This window comes from Salmo salar, chromosome 03 (assembly GCF_965601325.2).
Source record: "Salmo salar chromosome 03, fSalSal1, whole genome shotgun sequence".
Lineage (NCBI taxonomy): Eukaryota > Metazoa > Chordata > Actinopteri > Salmoniformes > Salmonidae > Salmo > Salmo salar.
In genome coordinates this window covers 105,097,255-105,122,500 of record NC_138293.1, presented here as the reverse complement: position 1 = coordinate 105,122,500, position 25,246 = coordinate 105,097,255, and the positions used below count along the sequence as shown (strand labels likewise).

Genomic DNA, 25,246 nt, shown 5'->3' with positions numbered 1-25,246 from the left:
AGAGAGAGAGAGACAGAGAGAGAGAGAGCAGAGAGAGAGAGACAGAGAGAGAGAGAGAGAGAGAGAGAGAGACAGAGAGAGAGAGAGACAGAGAGAGAGAGCGAGAGAGAGAGAGAGAGACAGAGAGAGAGACAGAGAGAGAGAGAGAGAGAGAGAGAGAGACAGAGAGAGAGAGAGAGAGAGAGAGAGAGAGAGAGAGAGAGAGAGAGAGAGAGAGAGAGAGAGAGAGAAAATGTGTTTGTGGTATTTGTAACAGTGGAGTGTGTGTATGAGTGTGTGTATAGTGGATTGTGGGGGTTGAGAGGATGCCAGTGTGTTCTGTTTGGACTCTTTGTTTTTGGAACTGGGCCTTCCTGCCCTCTGATGTGATATGGACATGAATAGGGCTCTGTGTCACAAACACACACACACACACACACACACACACACACACACACACACACACACACACACACACACACACACACACACACACACACACACACTGTTTGTGTGGTGTTTATCTGATGATGGTGGTTGAGAAGAGAGCAGGGTGGATACAGAGATGGATAGAATAGATACTGTAGAATAAATAGATAGATAGATGGATAGATAGATACTGTAGAATAAATAGATACTGTAGAATAAATAGATAGATAGATGGATAGATAGATACTGTAGAATAAATAGATACTGTAGAATAGATAGATACTGTAGAATAAATACATACTGTAGAATAAATAGATACTGTAGAATAGATAGATACTGTAGAATAAATACATACTGTAGAATAGATAGATACTGTAGAATAGATAGATACTGTAGATAGTAGACTGTAGAATAGATAGATCTGTAGAATAATAGATACTGTAGAATAGATAGATACTGTAGAATAGATAGATACTGTAGAATAAATAGATACTGTAGAATAGATAGATACTGTAGAATAGATAGATACTGTAGAATAAATAGATACTGTAGAATAGAGAGATACTGTAGAATAAATATATACTGTAGAATAAATAGATACTGTAGAATAAATATATACTGTAGAATAAATATATACTGTAGAATAGAAGAGATACTGCTAGAATATATAGATAGATAGAATAGATACTGTAGAATAAATAGATACTGTAGAATAGATAGATACTGTAGAATAAATACATACTGTAGAATAAATAGATACTGTAGAATAAATACATACTGTAGAATAAATAGATACTGTAGAATAGATAGATACTGTAGAATAAATACATACTGTAGAATAAATAGATACTGTAGAATAAATATATACTGTAGAATAAATATATACTGTAGAATAGATAGATACTGTAGAATAAATACATACTGTAGAATAGATAGATAGATAGATAGATAGATACTGTAGAATAAATAGATACTGTAGAATAGATAGATACTGTAGAATAAATACATACTGTAGAATAAATAGATACTGTAGAATAGATAGATACTGTAGAATAAATACATACTGTAGAATAGATAGATACTGTAGAATAAATAGATACTGTAGAATAGATAGATAGATAGATAGATAGATACTGTAGAATAAATAGATACTGTAGAATAGAGAGATACTGTAGAATAAATAGATACTGTAGAATAAATAGATACTGTAGAATAGAGAGATACTGTAGAATAGATAGATACTGTAGAATAAATAGATACTGTAGAATAGATAGATACTGTAGAATAGATAGATACTGTAGAATAGATAGATACTGTAGAATAGAGAGATACTGTAGAATAAATATATACTGTAGAATAAATAGATACTGTAGAATAAATAGATACTGTAGAATAGAGAGATACTGTAGAATAAATATATACTGTAGAATAAATAGATACTGTAGAATAAATATATACTGTAGAATAAATATATACTGTAGAATAAATATATACTGTAGAATAGAGAGATACTGTAGAATATATAGATAGATAGATAGATAGATAGATAGATAGATAGATAGATAGATAGATAGATAGATAGATAGATAGATAGATACTGTAGAATAAATAGATACTGTAGAATAAATATATACTGTAGAATAGAGAGATACTTTAGAATAGATAGATAGATAGATAGATAGATAGATAGATAGATAGATAGATAGATAGATAGATAGATAGATAGATAGATAGATAGATAGATAGATAGATAGATAGATAGATAGATAGATAGATAGATAGATAGATACTGTAGAATAAATAGATACTGTAGAATAAATAGATACTGTAGAATAGATAGATAGATAGATAGATAGATAGATAGATAGATAGATAGATAGATAGATAGATAGATAGATAGATAGATAGATAGATAGATAGATAGATAGATAGATAGATAGATAGATAGATACTGATAGAATAGATAGATAGATAGATAGATACTGTAGAATAGATAGATACTGATAGAATAGATAGATACTGATAGAATAGATAGATAGATAGATAGATAGATAGATAGATAGATAGATAGATAGATAGATAGATAGATAGATAGATAGATAGATAGATAGATAGATAGATAGATAGATAGATAGATAGATAGATAGATAGATAGATACTGTAGAATAGATAGATAGATAGATAGATAGATAGAGATACTGTAGAATAGATAGATAGATAGATACTGATAGATAGATAGATAGATAGATAGATAGATAGATAGATAGATAGATAGATAGATAGATAGATAGATAGATAGATAGATAGATAGATAGATAGATAGATAGATAGATAGATAGATACTGTAGAATAGATAGATACTGTAGAATAGATAGATACTGTAGAATAAATAGATACTGTAGAATAGATAGATACTGTAGAATAAATACATACTGTAGAATAGATAGATACTGTAGAATAGATAGATACTGTAGAATAGATAGAATACTGTAGAATAAATAGATACTGTAGAATAGAGAGATACTGTAGAATAAATAGATACTGTAGAATAAATAGATACTGTAGAATAGAGAGATACTGTAGAATAGATAGATACTGTAGAATAAATAGATACTGTAGAATAGATAGATACTGTAGAATAGATAGATACTGTAGAAATAGAGAGATACTGTAGAATAAATATATACTGTAGAATAAATAGATACTGTAGAATAAATAGATACTGTAGAATAGAGAGATACTGTAGAATAAATATATACTGTAGAATAAATAGATACTGTAGAATAAATATATACTGTAGAATAATAGATACTGTAGAATAAATAGATACTGTAGAATAGAGAGATACTGTAGAATAATATATACTGTAGAATAAATAGATACTGTTAGAATAAATATATACTGTAGAATAAATAGATACTGTAGAATAAATATATACTGTAGAATAGAGAGATACTGTAGAATATATAGATAGATAGATAGATACTGTAGAATAAATAGATACTGTAGAATAGATAGATACTGTAGAATAAATACATACTGTAGAATAAATAGATACTGTAGAATAAATACATACTGTAGAATAAATAGATACTGTAGAATAGATAGATACTGTAGAATAAATACATACTGTAGAATAAATAGATACTGTAGAATAAATATATACTGTAGAATAAATATATACTGTAGAATAGATAGATTACTGTAGAATAAATACATACTGTAGAATAGATAGATAGATAGATAGATAGATACTGTAGAATAAATAGATACTGTAGAATAGATAGATACTGTAGAATAAATACATACTGTAGAATAAATAGATACTGTAGAATAGATAGATACTGTAGAATAAATACATACTGTAGAATAGATAGATTACTGTAGAATAGATAGATACTGTAGAATAGATAGATACTGTAGAATAAATAGATACTGTAGAATAGATAGATACTGTAGAATAGATAGATACTGTAGAATAAATAGATACTGTAGAATAGAGAGATACTGTAGAATAAATAGATACTGTAGAATAAATAGATACTGTAGAATAGAGAGATACTGTAGAATAGATAGATACTGTAGAATAAATAGATACTGTAGAATAGATATATACTGTAGAATAAATATATACTGTAGAATAAATAGATACTGTAGAATAAATAGATACTGTAGAATAGAGAGATACTGTAGAATAAATATATACTGTAGAATAAATAGATACTGTAGAATAAATATATACTGTAGAATAAATATATACTGTAGAATAAATATATACTGTAGAATAGAGAGATACTGTAGAATATATAGATAGATAGATAGATAGATAGATAGATAGATAGATAGATAGATAGATAGATAGATAGATGATAGATAGATAGATAGATAGATAGATAGATAGATAGATAGATAGATAGATAGATAGATAGATAGATAGATAGATAGATAGATAGATAGATAGATAGAGATACTGTAGAATAGATAGATACTGTAGAGAGGAGAGGAAGAGAGAGGGGGAAAGGAGAGGAGAGAGAGGAGAGAGAGGAGAGGAGGAGGAGAGGAGAGAGGGAGGAGAGGAGAGGAGAAGAGAAGAGAAGAGAGGAGAAGAGAGGAGAGGAGAGGAGAGGAAGAGGAGAGGAGAGGAGGGGAGGGGAGAGGAGAGGAGAGGAGGGGAGGGGAGAGGAGAGGAGGGGAGGGGAGGGGAGAGGAGAGGGGAGAGGAGAGGAGCGCCTCATCCCACTGTTGAGATGCATCCGTGGCTGTATCCAGAGGGGAGTGACCTGAGGTCTGTCGTCACCAATCACTATAAATACCGCAGCTGGGTCGCGGAGCGCATGCTGTGGCCGAGAGCACAGAGAAATTGCGCGTTCTCCATACCGACACACCGTATCCTCCCTCTTTCAGACACTTCCCAAACAAAGAGAAACAGGCGAGGCGGAGGAACAAGAGTGCATCCGTCGGGAACCACCGAATCCTCGTTGATCAGGGAGAAAAAAAATAACACACACCCGATACACTGTAACCGGGACCGGTTTAGAACCGAGAGGAGGAGATTGATTGATCATGTGTAGTAACGGAGCGAGTAACGGGACCAGCGACATGCTTCAGATCCAGTTCGGTTTGATCAACTGCGGGAATAAATATTTAACCGCTGAAACGTTCGGTTTTAAAATCAACGCTTCGGCTACGAGTTTAAAGAAGAAACAGATTTGGACTCTGGAGCAAGGAAGCGGGGAAGAAACTAGCGGTAATGTGTTCTGTCTCAAGTCACATCTGGGTCGGTACATAGCGGTGGATAAAGACGGGAACGTTACCGGAGATAGTGAGAGTTCTGGACCCGAAACTCGGTTCGTCATCACGGCTCACGACGATGGAAGATGGTCTCTGCAGGTAGGATGAGGGAGGATGAGGGGTGTGAGTTGAAAGCATGAGAAAGACTTGCCTATGTATTGTTACCTCAGTTATAGACGTAAACTGCTCTGTCGCCTATTAATTATAGTAATTAACGATTATATCTTCTGACTGGTGGTCTATAAAAGGCCCGGATGCTTTCTCTAAACGTTGAATTTATTTTTAATTTAACCTTTTTATTTATTTAACTAGACAAGTCCAGTTAAAAACAAATTATTATTTACAATGGACGGCCTACACCGGTTAAAAAAACCACGGACTGACGCTGGGCCAATTGTGCGCCGCCCTATGGGACTCCCATTCACCGCCGTTTTTTTGTGATACAGCCTAAGATTCGAACCAGGGTGTTTTTGTAGTGACGCCTCAATGCCCTGTGCGGTAGTGTTTCAGAAACATAAGGAATGTATCTTTCATATCAGCAGGGAATATTAATACATTATAAACGGTAGCCTATATTTCTAGTTCTACACAACCTTTTTTTATAGGGTTAATGTTCCCACACTGCCATATTTTGTTTATTTGACCTTTTATTTAACGAGGACAAGTCAGTTAAGAACAAATTCTGATTTACAATGACAGCCAACCGGGGTACAGTGGGTTAACTGCCTTGTTCAGGGGAACGGTGGGTTAACTGCCTTGTTCAGGGGAACGGTGGGTTAACTGCCTTGTTCAGGGGAACGGTGGGTTAACTGCCTTGTTCAGGGGAACGGTGGGTTAACTGCCTTGTTCAGGGGAACGGTGGGTTAACTGCCTTGTTCAGGGGAACGGTGGGTTAACTGCCTTGTTCAGGGGAACGGTGGGTTAACTGCCTTGTTCAGGGGAACGGTGGGTTAACTGCCTTGTTCAGGGGAACGGTGGGTTAACTGCCTTGTTCAGGGGAACGGTGGGTTAACTGCCTTGTTCAGGGGAACGGTGGGTTAACTGCCTTGTTCAGGGGAACGGTGGGTTAACTGCCTTGTTCAGGGGAACGGTGGGTTAACTGCCTTGTTCAGGGGAACGGTGGGTTAACTGCCTTGTTCAGGGAACGGTGGGTTAACGGCCTTGTTCAGGGGAACAGTGGGTTAACTGCCTTGTTCAGGGGAACAGAACAAGTGTCACAGAACAACAGATTTTTATCTTGTCAGCTCGGGGATAAAAACTTGCAACCTTTCAGTTACTAGTCCAACGCTCTAACCACTAGGCTACCTGCCTCCCCCTCCACTCTACCCACTAGGCTACCTGCCTCCCCTCCACTCTAACCACTAGACTACCTGCCGCCCCTCCACTCTAACCACTAGGCTACCTGCCGCCCCTCCACTCTAACCACTAGGCTACCTGCCGCCCCTCCACTCTAACCACTAGGCTACCTGCCGCCCCTCCACTCTAACCACTACTCTACCTGCCTCCCCACTCTAACCACTAGGCTACCTGCCGCCCCTCCACTCTAACCACTAGGCTACCTGCCGCCCCTCCACTCTAACCACTAGGCTACCTGCCGTCCCTCCACTCTAACCACTAGGCTACCTGCCGCCCCTCCACTCTAACCACTAGGCTACCTGCCGTCCCTCCACTCTAACCACTAGGCTACCTGCCGTCCCTCCACTCTAACCACTAGGCTACCTGCCGCCCCTCCACTCTAACCACTAGGCTACCTGCCGCCCCTCCACTCTAACCACTAGGCTACCTGCCGTCCCTCCACTCTAACCACTAGGCTACCTGCCGCCCCCCTCTAACCACTAGGCTACCTGCCTCCCCTCCACTCTACCCACTAGGCTACCTGCCGCCCCTCCACTCTAACCACTAGGCTACCCTGCCGTCCCTCCACTCTAACCACTAGGCTACCTGCCGCCCCTCCACTCTAACCACTAGGCTACCCGCCGCCCCTCCACTCTAACCACTAGGCTACCCGCCGTCCCTCCACTCTAACCACTAGGCTACCCGCCGCCCCTCCACTCTAACCACTAGGCTACCCGCCGCCCCTCCACTCTAACCACTAGGCTACCCGCCGCCCCTCCACTCTAACCACTAGGCTACCCGCCGCCCCTCCACTCTAACCACTAGGCTACCCGCCGCCCCTCCACTCTAACCACTAGGCTACCTGCCGCCCCTCCACTCTAACCACTAGGCTACCCGCCGCCCCTCCACTCTAACCACTAGGCTACCCGCCGCCCCTCCACTCTAACCACTAGGCTACCCGCCGCCCCTCCACTCTAACCACTAGGCTACCCGCCGCCCCTCCACTCTAACCACTAGGCTACCCGCCGCCCCTCCACTCTAACCACTAGGCTACCCGCCGCCCCTCCACTCTAACCACTAGGCTACCCGCCGCCCCTCCACTCTAACCACTAGGCTACCCGCCGCCCCTCCACTCTAACCACTAGGCTACCCGCCGCCCCTCCACTCTAACCACTAGGCTACCCGCCGCCCCTCCACTCTAACCACTAGGCTACCCGCCGCCCCTCCACTCTAACCACTAGGCTACCCGCCGCCCCTCCACTCTAACCACTAGGCTACCCGCCGCCCCTCCACTCTAACCACTAGGCTACCCGCCGCCCCTCCACTCTAACCACTAGGCTACCCGCCGCCCCTCCACTCTAACCACTAGGCTACCCGCCGCCCCTCCACTCTAACCACTAGGCTACCCGCCGCCCCTCCACTCTAACCACTAGGCTACCCGCCGCCCCTCCACTCTAACCACTAGGCTACCTGCCGCCCCTCCACTCTAACCACTAGGCTACCTGCCGCCCCTCCACTCTAACCACTAGGCTACCTGCCGCCCCTCCACTCTAACCACTAGGCTACCTGCCGCCCCTCCCCTCTAACCACTAGGCTACCTGCCGCCCCTCCACTCTAACCACTAGGCTACCTGCCGCCCCTCCACTCTAACCACTAGGCTACCTGCCGCCCCTCCACTCTAACCACTAGGCTACCTGCCGCCCCTCCACTCTAACCACTAGGCTACCTGCCTCCCCTCCACTCTAACCACTAGGCTACCTGCCGCCCCTCCACTCTAACCACTAGGCTACCCGCCGCCCCTCCACTCTAACCACTAGGCTACCCGCCGCCCCTCCACTCTAACCACTAGGCTACCCTGCCTCCTCTAACCACTAGGCTACCTGCCTCCCCTCCACTCTAACCACTAACCAGCCTCCCCTCCTCTAACCACTAGGCTACCTGCCTCCCCTCCTCTAACCACTAGGCTACCTGCCGTCCATAGGTGGCACCCTTTGCAAATTCGCCATCTAGCGTGTTTTGAACACCTTAGCCCAGTGACCCGATGTTGAGTTAAATTTAAAATATTATTTTTACTTTGTTACAGTTCATATATGAAAATGCCAGAATCTATGGATGTCAATCACATGACTGGGCAGGTGCGCAGCCTGGGTGGGCCTGGGAGGGCATAAGCCCTAAGTTGGAGGCGGTTTATGGTAGAGAAATGAACATTTAAATTCTCTGGCAACAGCTCTGGTTGAGATTCCTGCAGTCAGCATGCCAGTTGCACGTTCCCTGAAAACTTGAGACCATCTGTGGCATTGTTGTGTGACAAAACTGCGCATTTTAGAGTGGCCTTTTATTGTCCCCCTAGCACAAGGTGCACCTATGTAATGATCATGCTGTTTAATCAACTTCTCGATAGGCCACACCTGTCAGGTGGGATGGATTATCTTGGTAAAGGAGAAATGCTCACTAACGCTGGTCTGGACTTCGTTTTTGTATTTCAGTTTTTATTATTTTTTGTTTCAATTCTCACGTGACAAACACTTGCACGACGTGTCAGAGCCTTATAACCGAATGGCAAACGCATTTCCAGTGGATTATGGGAGGGGGAAATGTGCTTCATTTCCAGTGGATTATGGGAGGGGGAAATGTGCTTCATTTCCAGTGGATTATGGGAGGGGGAAATGTGCTTCATTTCCAGTGGATTATGGGAGGGGGAAATGTGCTTCATTTCCAGTGGATTATGGGAGGGGGAAATGTGCTTCATTTCCAGTGGATTATGGGAGGGGGGAAATGTGCTTCATTTCCAGTGGATTATGGGAGGGGGAAATGTGCTTCATTTCCAGTGGATTATGGGAGGGGGAAATGTGCTTCATTTCCAGTGGATTATGGGAGGGGGAAATGTGCTTCATTTCCAGTGGATTATGGGAGGGGGAAATGTGCTTCATTCGAAAGACGTTGATTTTATTTGTTTACGTGTTGTACATCACGTGCAACAGAACCGACCGACGCAAAACAAAAACCAAAAAAGTGGGTTAATCAACACTTTTTTTTCCCCCTGTGAATCCCACTTCCTCCTTCTGCCAAAAAAGGACTAACGACATGTATAACCGGTGAAGTTTTTTATAAAAATAGGGGTTTTAATTCAACATTCTGAAGAGACTGGTAACCATGGAGTAACCGCGGTAACGGTCTCTCTTTAGGCAACACGTGTGTGTGTGTGTGTGTGTCTGTAACTGGGGAGGAAATGTAGTTTGGCGCAACTGGAGACACACAGCTTGTGTTTCTCTCTGATATGGAAGATAAGGGTTGTAAGGCTACGTAGTGTCTGTGGAGGGTATTGTTTGTCAGAAGGAGGGTTATAAGGCCACGTAGTGTGTGTGGAGGGTATTGTTTTGTCAGGAGGGTTATAAGGCTACGTAGTGTCTGTGGAGGGTATTTTGTCAGAAGGAGGGTTATAAGGCCACGTAGTGTCTGTGGAGGGTATTGTTTGTCAGAAGGAGGGTTGTAAGGCTACGTAGTGTCTGTGTGGAGGGTATTGTTTGTCAGAAGGAGGGTTATAAGGCTACGTAGTGTGCGTGTGGAGGGTATTGTTTGTCAGAAGGAGGGTTGTAAGGCTACGTAGTGTCTGTGTGGAGGGTATTGTTTGTCAGAAGGAGGGTTATAAGGCCACGTAGTGTCTGTGGAGGGTATTGTTTGTCAGAAGGAGGGTTATAAGGCTACGTAGTGTGTGTGTGGAGGGTATTGTTTGTCAGGAGGGTTATAAGGCTACGTAGTGTGTGTGTGGAGGGTATTGTTTTGTCAGAAGGAGGGTTGTAAGGCTACGTAGTGTGTGTGTGGAGGGTATTGTTTGTCAGGAGGGTTATAAGGCTACGTAGTGTGTGTGTGGAGGGTATTGTTTGTCAGAAGGAGGGTTATAAGGCTACGTAGTGTGTGTGGAGGGTATTGTTTTGTCAGAAGGAGGGTTATAAGGCTACGTAGTGTGTGTGATATATATTATATTGTGTTTCTCTGCAGTCGGAGGTCCATGGCAGATACCTGGGAGGCACAGAGGACAGGATCAGCTGCTTTGCCCAGGTAGGTGGGTTTTCAACTTCCTGAACGAGCGAATGGACATTATAACGTGTGTGTGTGTGGACTGTAACGTGTGTGTGTGTGGACTGTAACGTGTGTGTGTGTGTGGACTGTAACGTCTGTGTGTGTGGACTGTAACGTCTGTGTGTGTGGACTGTAACGTCTGTGTGTGTGGACTGTAACGTCTGTGTGTGTGGACTGTAACGTCTGTGTGTGTGGACTGTAACGTCTGTGTGTGTGGACTGTAACGTCTGTGTGTGTGGACTGTAACGTGTGTGTGTGGACTGTAACGTGTGTGTGTGTGTGTGTGTGTGGACTGTAACGTGTGTGTGTGTGTGTGTGTGTGGACTGTAACGTGTGTGTGTGTGTGTGTGTGGACTGTAACGTGTGTGTGTGTGTGTGTGTGGACTGTAACGTGTGTGTGTGTGGACTGTAACGTGTGTGTGTGGACTGTAACGTGTGTGTGTGGACTGTAACGTGTGTGTGGACTGTAACGTGTGTGTGGACTGTAACGTGTGTGTGTGTGTGTGTGTGGACTGTAACGTGTGTGTGGACTGTAACGTGTGTGTGGACTGTAACGTACGTGTGTGTGTGTGTGGACTGTAACGTACGTGTGTGTGGACTGTAACGTGTGTGTGTGTGTGTGGACTGTAACGTGTGTGTGTGTGTGTGGACTGTAACGTGTGTGTGTGTGTGTGTGGACTGTAACGTGTGGTGTGTGTGGACTGTAACGTGTGTGTGGACTGTAACGTGTGTGTGTGTGTGTGTGGACTGTAACGTGTGTGTGGACTGTAACGTGTGTGTGTGTGTGTGTGTGTGTGTGTGGACTGTAACGTGTGTGTGGACTGTAACGTGTGTGTGGACTGTAACACGTGTGTGTGTGGACTGTAACGTGTGTGTGTGTGTGTGTGTGGACTGTAATATTTGGTCTCTCTCCCAGACTGCGTCAGTGGCTGAAAAATGGAGCGTCCACATTGCCATGCATCCTCAGGTAACACACCTACAACCCCCCCCTCCCCCCCTAAATGAAGCGTCCACATTGCCATGCGCCCTCAGGTAACACACCTACAACCCCCTTTGACCCCTGCACCTCTCCCGTCCAGGTGAACATCTTCAGTGTGACCAGGAAGCGTTACGCCCACCTGTCCTCCAAGGTGGACGAGGTCTCTATAGACCGCGACGTCCCGTGGGGGGTCGACTCCCTGATCACCCTGGTGTTCCTGGACCAACGTTACCACCTGCAGACGTCTGATAACCGCTTTCTGAAGAACGACGGCAGCCTGGAGGCCGCGCCGGACAAGACCACCGGATACACGCTGGAGTTCCGCTCCGGGAAGGTGGCGTTCAGGGATTGTTCCGGGCGATACCTGGCTCCGTCGGGTCCCAGCGGGACCATGAAGAGCGGGAAGACTAGTCGCGTGGGGAAGGATGAGATGTTCTCTCTGGAGCAGAGTCACCCTCAGGTGGTTCTCACCGCCAGCAACGAGAGGAACGTCTCCACCAGGCAAGGTAGGACCATCACAACCTTCTAGAACAGGACTAGAACCCCACCAGGCGAGGTAGGACCATCACAACCTTCTAGAACAGGACTAGAACCCCACCAGGCGAGGTAGGACCATCACAACCTTCTAGAACAGGACTAGAATCTAACCAGGTGAGGTAGGACCATCACAACCTTCTAGAACAGGACTAGAACCCCACCAGGCGAGGTAGGACCATCACAACCTTCTAGAACAGGACTAGAACCCCACCAGGCGAGGTAGGACCATCACAACCTTCTAGAACAGGACTAGAACCCCACCAGGCGAGGTAGGACCATCACAACCTTCTAGAACAGGACTAGAACCCCACCAGGCGAGGTAGGACCATCACAACCTTCTGCTCGTAGACCTGGCGGTAACCCAGAACGTAATGGAAGGCCAGGGAACATTCTGCTCATAGACCTGGCGGTAAAGTTGTAAAGACGGAGGGTGGACCTCTTCGTTCTGGTTCTGTCTTAACCCACGTGGACCCAGAACGTTGTTAGAGCGCTGTTGCGATAGTATCTCATAGGGAATAGAATAATGTTGTGATTATTCTATTCCTATGATATAAGGTCACAGCGGTATTCTATATCTGTATGTTCTTAACTCTCTGTGTGTCTCTGTGTGTCTCTGTGTCTCTCTGTGTCTCGCAGCGAGTGTTTAATCAGTCAGTTCTCTGAACTGTGCACTGCAGACACCCAGCAGCTTCTCTTCCTCTTTCCTCAGCTCCTTTCCTCCTCCTCCTCCTCCTGGACCAGAGACACAACTCATGTTTTATTTATCATATAGAGAAAGGAGAAGGTCTGCAAGATGGAGAGGGGGGGGGGGGGGGGGGCGGGAGATGGAGAGATGGGGGCGAGAGAGGGAGGGATGGCGAGAGAGAGAGAGAGGGAGGGATGGCGAGAGGGGGAGGGATGGCGAGAGCCTGAGAGAGAGGAGAGGCTCCATTTTGTGTCTGGCTGAGAAACAGCTCTGACACCCTGCCTGCCTGTCGTGTTTGTGTGTTATTCTGTAGCTATTCTGCCCCAGTGATCCCTGCAGTAGTTTACTGATGATGCTTCCCACACTCTCTCCACACACACACACACTGTCTTAGGGCCGGGCTGGGTGGGAGGGGAGGGGGGGAGAGAGAGAGACTCCTCTTGTGTGGCAGCTACAGTGCAGGCGTTTGTCTGGATTTATGCCAAGGGAGGGACTGCAACACACTGGACTGTGTGTGATCCAGAGATGAGACCTGGACGCTGTCTGGTCGTGACCACAACACATGTCGTTGTGCTACAGGACAGTCCGTGAGTCTGTGGAAAAAGCTCTTGTCTTCTTCATGGATCCCAAACAGGAAGTGGGTTTAGGAGCGCAGAGGCAGAGGCAGAGGCAGAGGCAGAGGCAGAGGCAGAGGCAGAGGCAGAGGCAGAGGCAGACTACGTGTTTTTAATCTATACACTGTCTGATACTTTAAGCACACTGTTTGATTAAATAATTAAGACACACAAATGACTAGAGGGAGTCTTAACCACAGTTCATTTGATTGTTCTGGGTCTGTGCTGTGCTAAAAATACACAACAAACGCATGACTGACTAGCACCCGTTCTCTCTCTCTCTTCCCTGTGACTGGGACCCGGTCTGTCTGTCTGTCTCTGTCTGTCTGTCTGTCTCTGTCTGTCTGTCTCTGTCTGTCTGTCTGTCTGTCTGTCTCTGTCTGTCTGTCTCTGTCTGTCTGTCTCTGTCTGTCTGTGTGTCTGTCTGTCTCTGTCTGTCTGTCAGTGTTGCCGAAGCTGTAACAATCACAGCAATTTCTGACTGGAAAAAGTTATGTTACCAAAATCCCTAATTTGTTTAGGTAAAAACAATCCCTATTTCCCTCAACCCTTTGCTCTCTCTACGTGACACAAGGTGCAGGGTAGAGTAACCGGGTGATAGCTGGCTAGTAACAGTGGCTAAGGGCAGGGCAGGGTACTGGGTGATAGCTGGCTAGTAACAGTGGCTAAGGGCAGGGCAGGGTACTGGGTGATAGCTGGCTAGTAACAGTGGCTAAGTTCAGGGCAGGGTACCGGGTGATGGCTGGCTAGTAACAGTGGCTAAGGGCAGGGTACTGGGTGATAGCTGGCTAGTAACAGTGGCTAAGGGCAGGGTACTGGGTGATAGCTGGCTAGTAACAGTGGTTAAGGGCAGGGTACTGGGTGATAGCTGGCTAGTAACAGTGGCTAAGTTCAGGGTACTGGGTGGAGGCTGGCTAGTGACAGTGGCTAAGTTCAGGGCAGGGTACTGGGTGATAGCTGGCTAGTAACAGTGGCTAAGGGCAGGGTACTGGGTGATAACAGTGGTTAAGTTCAGGGTACTGGGTGATAGCTGGTTAGTAACAGTGGTTAAGGGCAGGGCAGGGTACTGGGTGATAGCTGGCTAGTAACAGTGGTTAAGTTCAGGGCAGGGTACCGGGTGATAGCTGGCTAGTAACAGTGGCTAAGGGCAGGGTACTGGGTGGAGGCTAGTAACAGTGGCTAAGGGCAGGGTACTGGGTGATAGCTGGCTAGTAACAGTGGTTAAGGGCAGGGTACTGGGTGATAGCTGGCTAGTAACAGTGGTTAAGGGCAGGGTACTGGGTGATAGCTGGCTAGTAACAGTGGTTAAGGGCAGGGTACTGGGTGATAGCTGGCTAGTAACAGTGGTTAAGGGCAGGGTACTGGGTGATAGCTGGCTAGTAACAGTGGCTAAGGGCAGGGTACTGGGTGATAGCTGGCTAGTAACAGTGGCTAAGGGCAGGGTACTGGGTGATAGCTGGCTAGTAACAGTGGTTAAGGGCAGGGTACTGGGTGATAGCTGGCTAGTAACAGTGGCTAAGGGCAGGGTACTGGGTGATAGCTGGCTAGTAACAGTGGCTAAGGGCAGGGTACCGGTTGGAGGCTAGTGATGGCTATTTAAGTCTGATGACCTTGAGATAGAAGCTGTTTTTCAGTCTCTCGGTCCCAGCTTTGATGCACCTGTACTGACCTCGCCTTCTGGATGATAGCGGGGTGAACAGGCAGTGGCTCGGGTGGTTGATGTCCTTGATGATATTTTTGGCCTTCCTGTGAAATCTGGTGGTGTAGGTGTCCTGGAGGACAGGAAGTCTGCCCCCGGTGATGCGTTGTGCAGACCTCACTACCCTCTGGAGAGCCCTGTGGTTGCGGGCGGGGCAGCTGCCGTACCAGGCGGTGATACAGCCCGTCAGGATGCTCTCGATTTGTGCATCTGTAAAAGTTTGAGGTTCTTTGGGGCCAAGGGCAGGGTTCAGACCCAGAGCTCTGAGCTTAATGATGGGTTTTTGAGGGTACTATGGTGTTAAATGCTGAATGCTGTAGTCGGTGAACAGCATTCTTACATGGTTGTTCCTCTTGTCCAGATGGGGACAGGGCAGTGTGATGACGATTGCATCAGCTCTCTCGTCTGGTCTCTCTCTCCTGTGTGAGTCTCCTGATTACAGCGGGGCAGGGTTCTGGCTAGGGAGTGGGCTGGTGTTGGCTGGCTGGCTGGCTCTAGCTGCTGTAAGAATCAGTAGGTGTGTGTGTGTGTGTGTGCAGAACACAGACTGATCTGGCTCCCCATGTATCCCAGCTGCTGTCCTGTTCAACCCAGCCTGTTGTGTTGAGTGTGTTTTAGTCGCTGGCTGCAGCGAACTGAAAAGACGAGCGACCAGAGATCATACACACACACACACACACACACACACCCACATAGTCTCCTAGTAACCCCCTGGCAGCAGTATGATCCTGTGTCGGCAGGGTTTAAAGGTCAGGAGATGGAGGGACTGCAGTCGGACTGTCTCTGCACCCAGAGGACCTAAAACAGATTGTGGGAGCTGTGTTTTTATGACTTCAGAGTGGCGTTTTTGATATTATCGATCATTTAGTCTGCTGCTGAGAAGGAGAAACAGAACAACGAACGGTATGTTGTGGCTGTCAACGCTAGAGAGACTGGTGGACCAAATACACTGACTGGCCTCTCACTAGGTCACGGCATTGTGTGTGTGGGGACAATCAGTGGGTAGGCTGGCGGCCCCCGTCGGTGGGTAGACCCCCTGGCTGGCGGCCCCCGTCGGTGGGTAGACCCCCGGGCCGGCGGCCCCCGTCGGTGGGTAGACCCCTGGGCTGGCGGCCCCCTGTCGGTGGTGGTGTTGGGGGTCAGGCTAAAGAAGCAGTAGATAATTACATAAATGATCTCGTCATACCATCTTTGTGATTGCGACTTTAGTTACCAGGAATAAACTCTATCCTACTTCCTGGATAGTGATTTCCCTATTCTAGTCCCCCCTCTTGCGCCTCTGAAAATTCCCAAATGGTTTCCATCAGAAGCGAACCTTTCACTAAATGTGAAGTCTATAGTGGATGTAAAGTAGCTCTATGAAAACCTTTCACTAAATGTGAAGTCTATAGTGGATGTAAAGTAGCTCTATGAAAACCTTTCACTAAATGTAAAGTCTATAGTGGATGTAAAGTAGCTCTATGAAAACCTTTCACTAAATGTAAAGTCTATAGTGGATGTAAAGTAGCTCTATGAAAACCTTTCACTAAATGTAAAGTCTATAGTGGATGTAAAGTAGCTCTATGAAAACCTTTCACTAAATGTAAAGTCTATAGTGGATGTAAAGTAGCTCTATGAAAACCTTTCACTAAATGTAAAGTCTATAGTGGATGTAAAGTAGCTCTATGAAAACCTTTCACTAAATGTAAAGTCTATAGTGGATGTAAAGTAGCTCTATGAAAACCTTTCACTAAATGTAAAGTCTATAGTGGATGTAAAGTAGCTCTATGAAAACCTTTCACTAAATGTAAAGTCTATAGTGGATGTAAAGTAGCTCTATGAAAACCTTTCACTAAATGTAAAGTCTATAGTGGATGTAAAGTAGCTCTATGAAAACCTTTCACTAAATGTAAAGTCTATAGTGGATGTAAAGTAGCTCTATGAAAACCTTTCACTAAATGTAAAGTCTATAGTGGATGTAAAGTAGCTCTATGAAAACCTTTCACTAAATGTAAAGTCTATAGTGGATGTAAAGTAGCTCTATGAAAACCTTTCACTAAATGTAAAGTCTATAGTGGATGTAAAGTAGCTCTATGAAAACCTTTCACTAAATGTAAAGTCTATAGTGGATGTAAAGTATGAAAAGTAGCTGGTGTGTTTTCCTCGTGGAACATTCCAGAGGATAGTACTTCCTGTCCTGTCTACCCCGTTACAAGAGACAACCAACCCTCTCTAAAACCCCCTCAGATCTGTCCTGTCTACCCTGTTACAATAGACAACCAACCCTCTCTAAAACCCCCTCAGATCTGTCCTGTCTACCCCGTCAGACAACCAACCCTCTCTAAAACCCCCTCAGATCAGATCTGTCCTGTCTACCCCGTCAGACAACCAACTCTCTCTAAAACCCCTCAGATCTGTCCTGTCTACCCTGTTACAATAGACAACCAACCCTCTCTAAAACCCCCTCAGGTCTGTCCTGTCTACCCAGACAACCAACCCTCTCTAAAACCCCCTCAGGTCTGGGTTAAACCCTTCCCATCCTGCTCCTCGCTGTCTCTGCTCCAGTCAGTCAATTATCACCATGTGGTTCTCATGTTGGTGTGTGTGTGTGTGTGTGTGAGAACCAGCTGTATCCTGGAGGGTAGAGGTAACGTTTTTCAGGAGTCACTCAACGGGAGAAGAGAGGTTCTGAAACGGAACGTGGAAGTTTCAACACGGCTTCACCGACCCTGGTGTCTCTCTGCCTCTCCTCCTCCCCAGACCAGACGGGGCTCTCTGCCTCTCCTCCTGCCCAGATGGGGCTCTCTGCCTCTCCTCCTCCCCAGGCCAGACGGGGCTCTCTGCCTCTCCTCCTCCCCAGGCCAGACGGGGCTCTCTGCCTCTCCTCCTCCCCAGGCCAGACGGGGCTCTCTGCCTCTCCTCCTCCCCAGGCCAGACGGGGCTCTCTGCCTCTCCTCCTCCCCAGGCCAGACGGGGCTCTCTGCCTCTCCTCCTCCCCAGGCCAGACGGGCCTCTCTGCCTCTCCTCCTGCCCAGATGGGGCTCTCTGCCTCTCCTCCTCCCCAGGCCAGACGGGGCTCTCTGCCTCTCCTCCTCCCCAGGCCAGACGGGGCTGTGTTCTGTAGCTGACTCCTGTCTCTGTGTTTCTGTCTTTATGTGCTCCTGATGTGAAGAATGACCTTTGGTGCTCCTCAATCTTTCATTCCTCTGGCTGTGTCCTCCTAACTGATTTATAACCCATAATTCCATGGGGGATTAAACCCTGGAGCTGTGGCAGGGTCTGGCTGTAGCCTGGCGGGGCGGGGGGTGTGTGTGTGTGTGTGTGTGTGTGTGTGTGTGTGTGTGTGTGTGTGTGTACGTACAGCTGTAGGACATCCTCTAATCCCAGCTCTCTGATGTTGCTGATCTTGACCAGACAGTATGTGACTGACGTCTGGAACTCTGGTAATGACACACTTGGCGTGACTGACGTGGAGTGTGTGTATACTGCTCTTTGCATGACAGAATGACCCGTTAAATCATATAATCAAATTTATTTATAAAGCCCTTCTTACATCAGCTGATATCTCAAAGTGCTGTACAGAAACCCAGCCTAAAACCCCCAAAAACAGCAAGCAATGCAGATGTAGAAGCACGGTGGCTAGGAAAAACTCCCTAGAAAGGCCAGAACCTAGGAAGAAACCTAGAGAGGAACCAGGCTATGAGGGGTGGCCAGTCCTCTTCTGGCTGTACTGGGTAGAGAGGAACCAGGCTATGAGGGGTGGCCAGTCCTCTTCTGGCTGTACTGGGTAGAGAGGAACCAGGCTATGAGGGGTGGCTAGTCCTCTTCTGGCTGTACTGGGTAGAGAAGGAACCAGGCTATGAGGGGTGGCCAGTCCTCTTCTGGCTGTACAGGGTAGAGAGGAACCAGGCTATGAGGGGTGGCCAGTCCTCTTCTGGCTGTACTGGGTAGAGAGGAACCAGGCTATGAGGGGTGGCCAGTCCTCTTCTGGCTGTACTGGGTAGAGAGGAACCAGGCTATGAGGGGTGGCCAGTCCTCTTCTGGCTGTACTGGGTAGAGAGGAACCAGGCTATGAGGGGTGGCTAGTCCTCTTCTGGCTGTGCCATATATACATATAATAAACATGATATATGTATGTATATGTATGTATATGTATATATGTATATATGTGTGTGTATATATATATATATATATATATATATAGTGGCTGTCTCACATAGAGACCTGATCTCTGTCTATAATACACATGACATGTATACAAAACATTAAGAATGCCTTCTCTTTCCATGACATTAGACTGACCAGGTGAATCCAGGTAAAGCTACGATCCCTTATTGATGTCACTTGTTAAATCCACTTCCAATCAGTGTAGATGAAGGAGAAGAGGAGACAGGTTAAAGAAGGATTTCTAAGCCTTGAGACAAATGAGGCAGTGTGTGTGTGCGCGCCATTCGGAGGGTGTATGAGCGAGACAAAATGTTTGTTGTCTTTGAACGGGGGATGGTAGTAGGTGTCAGGTGCACTGTGTGTTTGAGTCAAGAACTGCAACGCTGCTGTTTTTTTTTTTCTTCACACTCAACAGTTTCCAGTGTGTAACAAGAATGGTCCACCACCTCCTCAAGGACATCCAGACAGAACATGTGGGAAGCTTTTGGAGTCGATATGTGGGAAGCTTTTGGAGTCGATATGTGGGAAGCTTTTGGAGTCGATATGTGGGAAGCTTTTGGAGTCGATATGTGGGAAGCTTTTGGAGTCGACATGTGGGAAGCTTTTGGAGTCAATATGTGGGAAGCTTTTGGAGTCAATATGTGGGAAGCTTTTGGAGTCAATATGTGGGAAGCTTTTGGAGTCAATATGTGGGAAGCTTTTGGAGTCAATATGTGGGAAGCTTTTGGAGTCAATATGTGGGAAGCTTTTGGAGTCAATATGTGGGAAGCTTTTGGAGTCAATATGTGGGAAGCTTTTGGAGTCAATATGTGGCGAAGCTTTTGGAGTCAACATGTGGGAAGCTTTCGACACCTTGTAGAGTTCATGCCCCGACTAAATAGGGCAGTTCTGAGGGCCAAAGGGGGCTGTAACTCAATATTAGGGAGGTGTTTTTAATGTTTTCTACAAATCTGTAGTGCGTTTCTGTTCTTTCCTGACCCTCTTGTCAGTCTCTAACCCTGCTCTCCTCTTGGCCCCGCCTAGGCATGGACCTGTCAGCCAATCAGGATGAGGAGGGAGACCAGGAAGTGTTCCAGGTGGAGATGAGTCGTGAGAACAGGAAGTGCGCGTTCCGGACCGCCGCCGGGAAGTACTGGACCCTCACCACCTCTGGAGGATTGCAGTGTACCGCCTCCACTAAGTAATAACACACACACACGCCATACCATACACACACAATACACACGCCATACCATACACACACACAATGCACACACCTCACCATACACACACACATACACACAGTGTACCGCCTCCACTAAGTAATAACATACACATACCATACACACACACACCATACACACACATACCATACACACACATACACATACCATACACACAGTAAACACACAGTAAACACACACACACACACACACACACACAGTCTTGTACAGCTAACCTTGTGTGGGGGGGACACAATTCAGTCCCATTCAAAACCCTATTTTCCCTAAACCCCAACTCCTGACCTCAACCCTCAACTCCTAACCCTCAACTCCTAACCCTCAACTCCTAACGAAAATCTAACACTAATTCTAACTTAAACCCCCTTAGAATTAGCGTTTTGACCTCGTGGGGACTAACAAAATGTCCCCCAGTTAGTCAGATTTTTTTGTTTGTTTACTCTTCTTGTGGGGACTTCAGGTCCACACACACACACACACACACACACACACACACACACACACACACACACACACACCACCTCTATATGAATGCTGAGTGGTAATGATCCAGCAGACCTTCTCAGGTTGTTGTGATTTCGAGGTTTCACGGCTGGTGTCAAGTTTCTCGAGTGCTCTGTCGCCCACGGGGTGGTGTGGGTCCTGTAATTTAGCTGCGGTAATTTAGCTGCAGTAATTTAGCTGCAGTATATCGACCGTTGGCCGCAGTATATCGACCGTTGGCCGCAGTATATCGACCGTTGGCCGCAGTATATCGACCGTTGGCCGCAGTATATCGACCGTTGGCCGCCAGCTAGCTGCAGTATATCGACTGTTAGCCGTCAGCTAGCTGCAGTATATCGGCCAGCACCCTGCTTCATTGCTCCATAAAGGGGTGGCTCCAGTAATAGATGTTATTACAATGTTCTACCCTGTTGAGAATTATATTAACTGTGTGTGTGTGTGTGTGTGTGTGTGTGTGTGTAGGACTGCCAACTGTTACTTTGACATGGAGTACTGTGGTAAGAAGCTGACCCTCCGTGCCGCCAACGGGAAATACGTTGCCGCCAAGAAGAACGGCCAGCTAGCCGCTACCATCGACGTTGCCGGTCAGTGTGTGTGTTAAAACAGCTCTGCCTTCTGGGTAGTAAAAATAAACACAGCAGGGTGTTCCAGATGGTTTGGGTCAAGGGTCATACCAACTCCTAGTCAGTTTCTCCCTGGGGTGTTGGAGAGAGAGCGTCCCCAGGCTAGGGTGTGAGAGAGTGTGAGAGACTGAGTGAGTGACCGGGCTAAGGTGTTGCCCAACACCCCAGGAGAGGAGAGTATAACCTTTGACCTAAAGGCTTTCTGATGGCATGGGTAATGTGTGTTTTTTTTTTTTTTGGTCCTTCCAGGTGAGTCTGAGGAGTTCCTGATGAAGCTGATTAACCGTCCAATCATAGTCCTCCGTGGGGAACACGGTTTCATCGGGTGTCGTAAAGTCACGGGAACCCTGGACTCCAACCGTTCCTCCTATGACTGCTTTACCCTGACCTTCAGAGAGGGGCCCTACAGCTTACAGGGTTAGTATACACACTACTTTACCCTGACCTTCAGAGAGGGGCCCTACAGCTTACAGGGTTAGTATACACACTACTTTACCCTGACCTTCAGAGAGGGGACCTACAGCTTACAGGGTTAGTATACACACTACTTTACCCTGACCTTCAGAGAGGGGCCCTACAGCTTACAGGGTTAGTATACACACTACTTTACCCTGACCTTCAGAGAGGGGACCTACAGCTTACAGGGTTAGTATACACACTACTTTACCCTGACCTTCAGAGAGGGGACCTACAGCTTACAGGGTTAGTATACACACTACTTTACCCTGACCTTCAGAGAGGGGACCTACAGCTTACAGGGTTAGTATACACACTACTTTACCCTGACCTTCAGAGAGGGGACCTACAGCTTACAGGGTTAGTATACACACTACTTTACCCTGACCTTCAGAGAGGGACCCTACAGGGTCCGTACAGACATACATGGACACACAGGCTTTGCCTGAGACCTGAAGATTTGGCCGTTGGCTTCCCAAACTAATGTCTGTAGGATTTAAAGTGGGCGGATGAACACTGACGAAATAATGGGATTGTATGTTTGGACGAGCAGTTAGACTGCCCTTTTCCAGAGGACGGTGTCTGACAGCTCAGATGGACTGGAGGAGCCTCACCATGACAACAACGAGCAGATTAGGACTCGTCCTGGATTATAAAACATGCTTCCAGGACACAGATTAGGACTCGTCCTGGATTATAAAACATGTTTCCAGGACACAGATTAGGACTCGTCCTGGATTATAAAACATGTTTCCAGGACACAGATTAGGACTCGTCCTGGATTATAAAACATGCTTCCAGGACACAGATTAGGACTCGTCCTGGATTATAAAACATGTTTCCAGGACACAGATTAGGACTCGTCCTGGATTATAAAACACCTCCACTGAACATGCTTCTTAATCCAGGACTATTCATAATCTTGTTTCCAGGAAACCACCAGTTTAAAATTTTAGAATAGTTATTTGACTCATTTTGGTTGTACCTGTTCTGAACGGTCCCCCTCTCCTCAGACTCGACGGGGAAATTCTGGATGGTGGGCAACGAGGCGTCAGTGGTGAGCAGCAGTGACACCCCCGTTGACTTCCTGTTAGAGTTCTGCGACTACAACAAGGTCGCTATCCGCTCCGTCGCCGACGGGAAGTATCTCCACGGCGACCACGCCGGCGTCCTGAAGGCCAACGCCGACGACCTGGAGACCGCCACGCTCTGGGAGTACTGACCCTTTCCGAGAGATCCCGTTACTACGACAACGCGGCACAGCGACCCTTCCCCCCCCCCCTCCCTTAACTCCTGTGACCTCTCTCCATCCCTCCCATCTTTCTCTCAACTCTTGTCCTAACCCCTTCCCAGAACCCCCGGGGGCTGTGTTCAGTGTGGTGAAATGTCCACGATATTGTAGATGGGTTTGGGTGGGGGGGGGGTAAACACCTAGAGTTTGACACCATTATCTGTTTTACTTGATAATGAATCCCATCTCTTCTATTCTACACCGTACGTTTCTATGTGACTGTTGTGACGTTTCCACTGTTCTTGAACACGACAAAGGAGGGAGGGAGGGAGGGAGGGCTGGGGGAGGTATGTCCTTATGTAAGGCTTTCTTCACCTGCCTTTCCCCCCCTCTCTCTCTCTCTCTCTTTCCCCCCCTCTCTCCCTTTCCCCCCCCCCTCTCTCCCTTTCCCCCCCTCTCTCTCTCCCTTTCCCCCCCTCTCTCTCTCCCTTTCCCCCCCTCTCTCTCTCTCTTTCCCCCTCTCTCTCTCTCTTTCCCCCCCTCTCTCTCTCTTTCCCCCCCTCTCTCTCTTTCCCCCCCCCTCTCTCTCTTTCCCCCCCTCTCTCTCTCTTTCCCCCCCCCTCTCTCTCTTTCCCCCCCTCTCTCTCTTTCCCCCCCCCTCTCTCTCTTTCCCCCCCCCTCTCTCTCTTTCCCCCCCTCTCTCTCTCTTTCCCCCCCTCTCTCTCTCTTTCCCCCCCTCTCTCTCTCTTTCCCCCTCTCTCTCTTTCCCCCTCTCTCTCTCTCTTTCCCCCTCTCTCTCTCTCTTTCCCCCTCTCTCTCTTTCCCCCCCTCTCTCTCTCTCTTTCCCCCCCTCTCTCTCTCTCTTTCCCCCCCTCTCTCTCTCTCTTTCCCCCCCTCTCTCTCTCTTTCCCCCTCTCTCTCTTTCCCCCTCTCTCTCTCCCTTTCCCCCCTCTCTCTCTCTCCCTTTCCCCCCTCTCTCTCTCTCCCTTTCCCCCCTCTCTCTCTCCCTCTCCCCCCTCTCTCTCTCTCCCTTTCCCCCCTCTCTCTCTCTCTCCCTTTCCCCCCCTCTCTCTCTCTCTCCCTTTCCCCCCCCCTCTCTCTCTCTCCCTTTCCCCCCCTCTCTCTCTCTCTCCCTTTCCCCCCCTCTCTCTCTCTCTCCCTTTCCCCCCCTCTCTCTCTCTCTCCCTTTCCCCCCCTCTCACAGTTCCATTCTGCAGTACCCACCTGTATTTGTTGCCAAAGTTAGTGGGGCTGTGCACTTTTCCCCCCGTCCAATAGCAGCGTGGCTCGATGTGTCACTCAGTCCCAGATGTATGATTGGCCCATTCTCAAACAGCTGACCCCCCCCCCCCCCCCCCCCCCCACACACAGAGCCCCTCCCCTCTTAGCTAAACACTTCTTCAACTGAACTCTCTCTCTCTCTATCCGTCTCTCTCTCTCTATCCGTCTCTCTCTCTCTATCCGTCTCTCTCTCTCTATCCGTCTCTCTATCCGTCTCTCTATCCGTCTCTCTATCCGTCTCTCTATCCGTCTCTCTATCCGTCTCTCTATCCGTCTCTATCCGTCTCTATCCGTCTCTATCCGTCTCTCTATCCGTCTCTATCCGTCTCTCTATCCGTCTCTCTATCCGTCTCTCTATCCGTCTCTCTCTCTATCGTCTCTCTATCCGTCTCTCTCTCTATCGTCTCTCTATCCGTCTCTCTCTCTATCGTCTCTCTATCCGTCTCTCTCTCTATCGTCTCTCTATCCGTCTCTCTCTCTATCGTCTCTCTATCCGTCTCTCTCTCTATCGTCTCTCTATCCGTCTCTCTCTATCGTCTCTCTATCCGTCTCTCTCTCTATCGTCTCTCTATCCGTCTCTCTCTCTATCCGTCTCTCTCTCTATCCGTCTCTCTCTCTCTCTCTCTATCCGTCTCTCTCTCTCTCTCTCTATCCGTC

The 25,246-nt window shown here is 47.0% G+C and overlaps 1 protein-coding gene across 1 annotated transcript; it reads left to right on the top strand.

Annotated features, from left to right (window-relative positions):
* The first annotated feature begins 4,726 nt into the window (after positions 1–4,726).
* fscn1a (fascin actin-bundling protein 1a) lies at positions 4,727–23,679 on the top strand. Its single transcript, XM_082973013.1, has 8 exons — positions 4,727–5,298; positions 10,534–10,593; positions 11,531–11,581; positions 11,694–12,099; positions 20,298–20,454; positions 21,461–21,582; positions 21,871–22,038; positions 23,091–23,679. Exons 1-8 carry the CDS (start codon positions 4,972–4,974, stop codon positions 23,297–23,299), a joined length of 1,500 nt encoding a protein of 499 aa, XP_082829139.1. The 5' UTR covers positions 4,727–4,971; the 3' UTR covers positions 23,300–23,679.
* Positions 23,680–25,246: the final 1,567 nt, after the last annotated feature.